The sequence below is a fragment of the Fulmarus glacialis genome, unplaced genomic scaffold, assembly GCF_000690835.1.
Source record: "Fulmarus glacialis isolate BGI_N327 unplaced genomic scaffold, ASM69083v1 scaffold47968, whole genome shotgun sequence".
In the NCBI taxonomy this organism is placed as follows: domain Eukaryota; kingdom Metazoa; phylum Chordata; class Aves; order Procellariiformes; family Procellariidae; genus Fulmarus; species Fulmarus glacialis.
Window position 1 is genome coordinate 1 of NW_009227219.1, and position 10,850 is coordinate 10,850.

At 35.5% G+C, this 10,850-nt stretch overlaps 1 protein-coding gene across 1 annotated transcript; it reads left to right on the forward strand.

Annotated features, from left to right (window-relative positions):
• Positions 1-104: 104 nt before the first annotated feature.
• APOOL (apolipoprotein O-like) lies at positions 105-9,862 on the forward strand (the record flags this gene model as incomplete). Its single annotated transcript, XM_009583070.1, has 7 exons — positions 105-194; positions 3,447-3,551; positions 4,171-4,290; positions 5,861-5,915; positions 6,780-6,878; positions 8,071-8,162; positions 9,776-9,862. Coding segments are annotated over exons 1-7 (648 nt in total), but the record flags the coding sequence as incomplete, so codon positions are not given.
• Between the last annotated feature and the right edge of the window lie 988 nt (positions 9,863-10,850).

Here is a 10,850-nt window from a genome sequence, read left to right on the forward strand (position 1 = left end):
GTGCAGCCCAGGCCCGGCGGCTGCTCCGGTCGGGGCGTCGCTGAGCTCGGGAGGAGCACTGGGAGTGCGCGGAGTCCGCAGGGCGAGGAGCAGATAGGCCCGCCATGCCGAATAGCTCGCTGGGGCGATGTTGCCTCGCACAGTCCTTCCCCAGCGCTGAACGCGTGTTGGCTGCACAACTTCGCTGCTCCAGCGTGGGGGAATGAGACATCCCTGCAGCCGAGCGTTCAGATGAAGGAGGAGTAGGAAAGTAAGAGGTCTCAGTATTGCTTTCTCCGTGGTAGAACTTGAGGTGGAAAGAGCTGGTTCAGGAGAGTGGTTAAATTGTACAGCAGGGAATAAAAGAAGTATTTCTCTGCTGGTTGTTCTCCATCTACTTACAGCTTCTGAAACGCCTTCCACTCGTTACTCGAGAGACAAAGTATCAAGATACTAGTTTGGTAGTAGCATTGTAAAGTGTGGTAGTGTTATACATCACTAAAGCAAGAATGTTAAAATCACACTGTTGGAAACTAACAGGGTCACAAGTATCTGAAATATCTTTAACTGTAGAGATGATATAGTCTCTTTAAACAGGGAAGAATGTGCCTGTAAAGAGCTAGGCTTTCTCTCAACTATTTAGACAGGTTTTCCAGTTTTCATAGTCAAATTGATGAATAGGTTGGTCTCACATGAATCTTCCTATTTACTTTTGCAAAGCATTTAAAACGTGTATATATCTGCAAAGAAAAAGATTATGCAAATGAGGACAGCCAAAGGAATGAAAATGAAGCATTTTACCTTAGTTTGTTATGAGACAAGTACCTGAAAGTAGGAACTGTATTTGGCTTCGCTGTATGGCTGGGTGATCTTGAAGTAGTATAGTTTAGTACATAAGTCTGAATGATTCGGTGCCTTTGGTGAAGTGACATAACTTTGGGTGTGTTCTTTATTATTTACTATGAAAAATTAATAAGAGTTTTTTTCTTCTTAAGTTTTCATTCTCCATGGGTTACCATCTGGCAGACAAAGATCAAAAACAGATCTGTGGAGTGTCAGTGAGTTGAAGTGGAAGGATGCTCTGTTCCACTTGTGTGGGTTTTCTGTAGTTGTCGTTAGAGACTTATAAATACATATCCAAATTGAAATACTGGATTTGGCCTGGAAACTTCTGACAATTGTCATGTCTCATGTAACTTCTGGGAAAAATAAAAGGATCGGAGACGGTTTTCTGTTCTACCTCAAGACATCTAAGTGGTAGCAAAAAACTATAAACCCATGCCTCTTATTCCTTGAGTAATAGCTCTCCACTGAAAATATGAGTAGCTGATAAAATGCAGTAGCTGATAAAATTTTAATCTTATTTTAATCAGACTAGTAGATTTTGACTTTGTGATAGAGAAGGCGTATATATTTATATACATATACACGCATCAGATTTTTGCATATAGCCTACTCCTTTGAATACCTGTTTTCATTTTGCGGCTTGTTCCTACCTTCAGGGCAAGTTTCCTTATTTGTGCTCCAATTCTTGAAGCAAGTATACAGAATTTGCAGTTTCAGTGAGAAACAATACTTAACGTCTTGGAGATTAGCATAAATTAAATATATGGTTTTATTATGCTTTACTTTGTATTCTGCATCTTTTGAGTTGAAGATAGTGAATTCTTTGTAGTCGTGTAGCTTTTTAACATTTTTTTTTATAGGCTCTGTATTTTTGATCTTTGATAAGACTCTAACAGTTTGAAGTAGATTGTTTGAAATGCAAAGACTTAAAACCAAAATTATCCAGGTACCTTTGACAGTTTTATTACTATATTTTGATTAGTTTTACTCCAGCTCTACTATTAAAAGGCATAGCTGTAACAATTTTCTGCTAGAGAGCATATAATAAATTTCTTCAGCAAATAATTGCTATTCAGTCTCCTCATCAAAAATAATGCCATGCCTGTTAGTCTACACTGTTTAGTGCTTTAAAATAACCAATGTGCTTTTTGTGCCTGTGAAAAAACCAACCCGCTGGTGGTACGTGTTGCAGCATGATGGCAGTGTCAGTAGCATGGCACTGGTATTACTGGAAATCTTCTGACTCTTACCATTGACCTTCCCCTCCCTCCCATCCAGAGCATTAAGGCTGGTAATTTCTAATATCTGTAATTCTGGTGAAGTGTCGATCTATGTACATAATGAATTCTCCAGAAGACGTCATCTGGGCTTATGGCTTTTTTCACAGGCAGGTTTGCTGTGATGATTGCACAGTTGACTTTAGAAGCGATGGTGTTTTGCTGTCTTGAGTAGTTTAATCTGCGCGTGATTGACGTCTCATGAACCTGAGCTAATTCAGGGTGGTGCTTTTGTGTTTCTTCGTGTTCATTGTGTTTTCATTATTATAACTAAATATTATGCAGTAAATCCCAGTCCTTTGACAGGATATTTCCAGTTGAAAGCTGAGATAACAATGAGGATATAGTAGAGTTTTATACTAGGGATTTAAGGTATTTCCCAAAATCAAGTTGCTTTTTTCCCTGTTTTTCTCTTTTTCTGGCACTTTACCACCATCATCTCTGTGCAGATCCTGGGAACGTTTTTCATACTTGTTTTCACATTTTTAAAGTTTCAAAAATGCTTCAGGTGAAGAACAGAACAGAAAAGTCTTTACTGGTGTAGAAGAAACTATAATCTCCGAAGTTGCAGATGCTTCAACATGTTGTGGCAAGTTTTTTAATATATGGTACGCCAGCATGCGTAATGCCAGCTCTGATTGGAATCTTAAGGCAATCGTTTAAAAAATATTCACTTGAAGCTGTATTTGAGTTTGAGCTTTGTGTAATCTATGGTGTTTTTTTCCAAATCAATGTTCTAAGTAGACATCAAACTCTCATGACCAAACCTGTATTTCTGTAATTTACATTGTAACATACGTCATTCGAAAGGTTAAGCAGGTGATTCTTAATTCCAGTTATTGCTATATATTTTCATTTATTGTCGACAATAATTGTTATTCCAAACAGACAGTAGCTGAACCATTCTCTGAATTGGAAAGGAGATGACATCTTGTCTGATATCAGGGAGAATTCCTGTAAATAAAATTGAGGTGTGTTTTGCTGAAACAAGAGAATCATTCATTGACTTGGAGTGTCTGTATGTTGAATAGATTAGAACTTAATTTACCTTAAGCGATGATGGAAGCATCCACATGGCCTTGAACACAAAATTCTTCCTGATATTTTAGACGTAACTGTTGTTGTCAGTGATCTTGAGCTTTTTCTTTACCATTGTAATTTGAGAAAATCTCTGTATAAAGCAGAAGAGGTTCCTAAAAGGCATACTGTTTTAAAAAGGTTTTAAAAGTGACTTGTGTAATCCCATATTTGATCAAGCACAATACAATAGGAAAATCCAGATTTTACTGGAGTGAAATTTGTATTTATGCATTAAAACTCCCTTTTTTCATCTGTCTGTCCCAGGTGGCAAAGCTGACAGCTCTTTCTTCTGGTCTGCCATTTGCATGTATTACTGTATATGCAGCAACAGAAAAGGAGTCAAAAGGTCAGCTGATGAAACCAAATCAGGTAAGAATCTTACTGTTTGTCAGTCTTGAAAATAATACTAGAAGAATCTGCAGAATATCATCTCTTTCCATTGAATTATATTACCCAGTAAATAAAATACATGGCTAAGTAATACGCGATAATAAAAATTACCTCCTAAATAACTGACCACTGTAGCACAAATGAAACGTGAAGTGTTACAATAGTAAGTCAGTAAAGTTTTATCTCATTTTCATTATTACATTATTTCCAGACTGAAACCAGAGAAGGTAAGAGAGTATAATACTTACTGATAATAATAGTCTTTTTCTGTTGTACAATTTCTAGTAATACATGCATGCATCTTCCAACTATTCTTGCTCATTCTTTTTCTGAATAAAACATATTTTTATCATACTCGGTAATTCTACTTCTTAGAAGCTATGCAGTGTTTTCAGTTTTCATTTCTAAAGAATTAACCTGTAGTCACACTTGTGTAAAGTAAGTTTGTAAATACAGAAGAACATAATTAAATATAGAGGTTTTGTTTGCTGTAATGGGAACACTAAGGATTTGCAGTCTTGAAAAACACTATTCAGTGTAAATACTAATCAGTATACAAAACTGTCTCCCTGCAGTACGGTTATGCTTTTCTTTCCAGCTTCCAATTTACTGTCCACCACCTCTGAAATCGAAATATGTTGAAGAACAGCCTGGTTACTTGCAGAAACAATTTTCTTCAGTACGACAGACAACCGGCCACTATATTGGATGGTGCAAAGTAAGAAATACCTGCATCCAAAGTTTCCTACAATTCCTGACAGCACTTGACTAAAATGTTGAAAAAACAGCTACTTCACCCTGGAGATTTTGTTTGCAGTTCCTTGTAGTAGCATACACCTACAATTTAAGATGCAAAAATGAACCCTTCTCTCATTTTTCTCTACTGTGCTTATAACAGGGAACCCGTGCGTTCTCCTTGTTTTCCAAATCAAAAGGCAGTGAGATCAGAGAGGTCCTTTTCAGTCAATGCTAAACTGGATCTAGGCCAACCCACAATGTCAGGTTCAGAAATATCTCTTGGTTAACGTCTACAGCAAGAGTTTCGTAGGTAACTTCTTGCTAGCAGAACTTGATAGCGTTTAGGAGTCTGAAATTCCAGATACAGTCCATGGAGAGAGAGAGAGCTGCTTCCAAAGGGCAGGTTAAAAGACCTGATTTGGGTTCTTTAGGAAAGACAAATTGAGTGCATCCAATGTAACTGTTAAAGCAGGCTATTACTGACTAGTCATCAACAATACCTCGCCAAGTCTATTATTGAATATTCTAGGCAAAGAAGAAAATGCGATGTCTGTCACCATTCTCTTAACTGCTGGTAAATGACAACTTTTTACTCTGGGTGTTGTTAGTATAAGAAATTTTATGCTTGTATTTTTCTCTTACAAACAAAATAGACCCTATTATTTGAAAAAGGCAAGGAAATAAAAATATCTTCCAATATTTTCTGTGAATTTTGATTCCGTTGGTCTGTGAAAATTTTGTCAGTGACTGCATAACTGAACTAATTTAGTTACAAATCTGTATCAAACTTTTCCATGCCCTTATTCATCAAGGGAGTGTTTCAGGGATTGACTAGCAGTGACCTCTGGTGGTACAAATTCTATGTTACTGCAAACAAACGATTGCGGTGAAATAACTCCAGATGACATTCTTTTCCATTAATCTCCTAAAGAATGTGTATTTACTCAATTTGTTTAGCAATCTGAGGACAATGATACTAATAATAGACTAGTAGAAGGGTTTTTTCTGGATGAAGAAAAATCTGTAATTAAATAAATTGAGCAATTGAAGGGAGTAATGCAAACTAATTGAGCACGCATCTTAGACCAAATCAGTATTGCTTATCTTTAGCGAAACTGAGCACCATTTTTATAAACTAAAAGACAAAGTCATTTTTACTGGTTAAGTCTCTCTAGGGAAGGGAAGATTGTATTTTATAATTGAATTTTCTTATGTTATACAGTGGGCATCCAGATGTTTTGCCACCCTACAGTTCTGTTCCTGAGATGTCAATTTTGAAAGTGATCTTACCATATTAAAGAGATTTTTTAAAATTAAATATGGATGGAGGTTTTAAAAATGTAAATATGGTAGTCAAAAAGGGAATAGATCTCAGCACAGCCTCTGTAGAAGTTCACTGATCTGGTTTGGTTTTTTAAAGTTACATAATATTTCTTTGTCTCATTGTGCTGAGCCATATGTATCGACTGAGTAGTTTTGTACTGAAAACATCTACTTTTGCAAAGATTTTATATTTATTTTGTTTTCTTTTTTTTGTTTGTTTTTTGTAGGATGCTTTTGTCTCTGTTAAAAATGGAATAATGGGTTCAATTCAATTTGGAAAAGGTAGGCAAGTCACATATTTCTGAATTGAGCATTTTCTGTTGTTTCTCCTTGCGATTTAGATGGCTGAAACAGCAAATTCTAGTTACGGGGGGGAGGAAGGGGAAAAGGTGGAAGGGGAGTGACCAATGACCAGTTAAATAGTATTTCTCATTCCTTTGATTTTAGCTTTGTTCTTAAAATCATAGTATCACAGAATCATTGAAGTTGGAATCTCTATAGATCCATAGATCTCTCTGCAGAGGCACCTCTATAGATCGTTTAGTCCAATTACCTGCTTAAAGCAGGGCCAAAGCAGGTCGCTTAGATTTCTGTCCAGTCAGATCTTGAACATCTCCAGTGATAGAAATTCCACAACCTGTCTTAATTATAAAAACGGCTTCTTAATTCTAGCACAAGTTACAAGCAGTATTTGCATTCAAGTTCAGTATCAGAAACTATAGATAAAAGTTATTTTCCTTAAAAATAGTATATTGGGAGGTTCCAAAATGTGTGTTTTCTCATTTACTCTAAATTAACTCACAGTAAAATCAAAACTTAAAACTATGCTTTCCTTTTTCTTTATTAAGGACTAACATTTTACAAAATATAAAAAAATACCCAAGGAGAAAAATTGTTAACTTTGCTGCTGCGTTTTGAGGACTCTGATTCTGGTTCTGTCTAACACAGACTGCAGAGTGTGCACCTGGAAAATAAGGCATCTTCATTCATTAACAAAAATCCAGTCTTGGACTGTTTTCAGTTTTGGATATTCATAATTTTACTTCCATCTTCATTTCTTAAGTGGGAAATAAAATAAAAGGATTAATATTGAATTGTTATGCTTCTTTTTTTTCTTGTTCCTTTTTTTTTTTTTTTAATTCTAAGATGCTTATGTTTACCTGAAGAATCCACCACCAGAATTTCTTCCCAAAGTTGGTGTAATTACAATATCAGGCTTAGCTGGCATACTGCTGGCAAGAAAAGGTAGGGGTTTTTGCGTATTTTCGTTGTTGGTGTGTTGCATATGTAACGTAGTAATTTTGATGGTCAAAAGATTTTTCTGAAACGTAGGCAAAAACTTCTATAACTAGTATTAAAAAAAAAAATCCTTCCTGATAAATTGAAGGGATGTTACTAAGTATTTCTTTTAGAAGCTGGCCAAGACCTAATAGATAGAGCAGGATTATACAGTCATTTTTAATGGTGGAATCAACAGAAATTCAAAGTAGGACACTTGTTTTGAGTTTGTTCATTATTGGTTTTCAGAAACAATGTGTGTATGGGAGGAAATTGGAGACAAATTAATAGGTAAGGTTGCTGAATATAGTGAAAACTAAGGGAATTTAGAGGGAAGAAGCTAAAGAGTGTTGGCATTTGGCTACACAGGTACAAGAGTATACACATCAGAAAGCATGATTTCGGCAGCTTTGAAGCCAAAAGGATTAATTTGATAGATACAGCCACCTCTGCTTTCAAGATAAATAGTAGAAGAATAACACTTAAACTGCTAGAAGATATTGTTCAGAAAATGTTAATCTGTAATACCTGAGCGTGTGTCTATCTGAATATTTCACAAGGCAAATGGATTAATGAAAAAATGAAAATACTGGCAGATTAGTCATAGAATCATAGAAGATTCTAGTAAAATAGAAGATTTCTAGTAAAAGCATTCTTCCTGTATCCCTATTACTTTTTGGTGGACAGATTTAAAAGACATGGGCTTCGAATCTGTCATCAGGGCTCCTTGTCAACAGACAGGAACCTGAGCCTGGCCCAGCCATTCTCATGTTTGAACAAGAGGCCCCAGTTTCCAGGCTCCTGACTGCTCCAAATTCTGCCATCTGTGTCCTCAGGAGAGTGCATATGGAGCTAGTGAAGAACCACAGCGGCTCCAAAATGACACAGACATTCTTCTCATTTTTCACAGTATTGGAAAAATCTAGTTTGGGATTATTTCTCATTCAAGAAACCAATGTTCAGAATATCAGTATCTCCTGCAAACGTGACTGTGCTAAACTATAATCACACTCTGTGTTCTCTCATCCAGCCGTTATGGAGATAACAGGATGGGGATACTGACATAAGCAATGGTTAAACAATTGCATTTAATTGATACAACTGCTTAGCTTTACATTTCATTAGTGTCTAATTATTTGAAATATTTGGCTTTATACAGATTCTAGATTTAAGAAAATTGCATATCCATTGGGACTTACTACTTTAGGAATTTCTGTTTGTTACCCAGCTCAGTCAGTGGTAATTGCTAAGGTAAGTTTACCTGTATTTTAGTACTGAATTAACAGTAAATTTAGTCATGGCATTCTCATTTCACTTGAATTAAGCATCTTGGGTCTGTGAGTCAGAATTCACATGTGTCTTCATGAAAACATATAATGCATCACAGGTGTTAATTGCATAACTATAAAAAATTAATAAAAATGCAGTTGTATAGCCTCTCAATTTTTAATCCTTGTTTCTCAAATAAATGAAGATTATTTTACCTTGCTGAAATAAAATTAAATAAAAAATAAAGCCTTGCCAAACTTGATAGATGTGCAATTTGAGATACTGTACAACTGCGTCTCGTTAGAATTCCTTGTTTTCCAATTAGTGTCATCTTGCAGTTGTCTACCTGATTAGAATATGTCTTAGCTGTTTATGTAGAAAAGCAGAACTACACTTAATATTTTGTATGCAAGTATTGTTTGCACACATTTTTTTCTACACAAAAAGTGAATTGAAAAGCAGGATATAAAGTCTATATATCTCTTCCTTCTCTAAGGTTTTCCAGTGTTTCCCTATTTAGAAAAGCACATACTGCTTTACAAGAATTCTTTGTAGTTCCTTGACGGACTTTGTATTTATAGTTTCAGAACTGCATTTTGTGATAAATTGATGAGATAGGGAAATTTAGTTTATTTGTGTTTGGTTCTAGGACCTATCAATCTTTTAGTTAAATGATCAGATTTAAGTTTTGACAGAAAGATTTATGGAACGTTATCCTGAAATCTGATTGAAAAAACTACTATTGAATCTCCTAACTTTCCATCATGATGAATCAGTTTTTATTGTTAGTAATTTTAGTGGGGTGGTTTTGTTTGGTATTTTTATACTTCCAGAGTAGTTAGGAAGATATTGCAAAGACCTACACTGTGGTTAAAAATCTTTGGGCAGTCTTATATTGCTAAACTGATACATAGTTTTTTTCTTCTATGCAAATCAATGAGGATTATAGTTTCTCAAGAGGCAGTGGGATTTCTTGGCTTATTACAGAAGACTTAAATGTCAGGATTGGAGGATGGAGAAATGAATAGGAATGCCACACTGTACGTTATGACCTATCTCAGGAAGCTAAATCCTTGTTTCCTGTCTACTTACATTATGTATCACCTTTTGTATCACTACTCCATAGTTACTGCAGTATTATAAAATTACTTTTTGAAAATAGACTGAAGGATTTGGTCATTTATAAAGCAAAGCACTGCTCACTAACATGGGCCACGTCATCTTTTGGGGCTTTTTCCTTTTGTGTTACTCTTTGATCATTTCCAACATAGTGAGACAAGTTTGGATCCTTTAAAACTGCTGCTCCAGTCTATTGTGCTATCATTGCCAAAACACTGTTTGCTGATCAGGTTTTGATTTCATTTTGAGTAGGTGGATGTAGAATGTGAGTGCTACCTGTGGATTTCTAGGACCAATTTAAACATTGTTTAGGATTTGCTTGATGTAAGAGAACTATGCACTAGATTTTGAAAAGTAGATGATTGAAATGTCTTAGTATGGGGTCAAGCATGTTCTCATGCAAATAAGATTGGAATGGTCTATGTATCTTAGTATTTTTAAAGCTCTTGTTAAATCACATTTTTCTAAAAAAATAGGTAACAGGGAAAAAGTTATTTTCTGCAAGCCATCAAACCTATGAAGCTGTGCGATCACTATGGGCAAAAAAGGAAGACGTCACCAAGGTAGGCTTTCTGAAGTAATGACTGTAACTCAAATTCAGAGGGAGAAAAAAGTAAACTAGAAGGTCATCTGGATACTAGAAGTATCCTGCTGATACTGCTTAAGATTACTAATTGCGTTAAGTGAGGTACAAAACCCCATCTGATATTTTTGTAACTTCAGTGTTTAATTAATGTCGTATTTGTAATACCTTTTAGACAATAGATATTGAGATCCCCTATGTAGCCCCACAATACATGCAAGATGGACAAGAGAAGACTGAGTTTCTTTTATAGCTCATTTTTGATTTTGACAAAAATAATCCATTCTGATTCAAGCTTTGGTCCTAAGCAGACCACTGAATTTAAAATAAAGACACACAGAATTACAATAAGTATGACTAGCTTATTCTTAAACATATCAGTGAAGGAAATTCCACAACCCTTCCCGGTAGTCTGTTTTAATTACCCTGTGATATAAATTGTCTATGTCTGATTTTTTTTTTTCTTCTTGTCCTGTCCTCATTGCAGCCATAGTGAATAAATGGTCAGTAACCTCTTTATATTGACCTCTTACATATGGAAAATTTATCGTGGTTTTTGACATTATCTTCTCCCTAGTATAACCTTTTCTTATAGAGCAGACTTTCTAACTATTGCGTAATTCTTGTTCTCCTCTGAGCTTTCTGTAGTTTCTCTCTCTCTTTTTTCTGCTTTTAGGGGGTTTTGTGTGTGGTTTGTGTTGTTTTTTTTTTTTTTAAGTGAGGTGGTCAAAATAGGACATAGTAAACCAGCTGAGGCCTTGCCAGCACTAAGTAGAGGGGAATATTAACCTCCTGTAAATTACATATGGAATTTGAGTTAGTACATCCCAGAATTAAACATGTTGTTTCTGCAATCTGAAAGGATTTTTCTCCAGTGGAAATTTAAAAAACCCTGTCAAAAGTAGTGCTTCCCTGAGTAAAATTTCAGCTTTGCACAGTGATTTCTTTGCTCTTTTTAAAGCAAATGA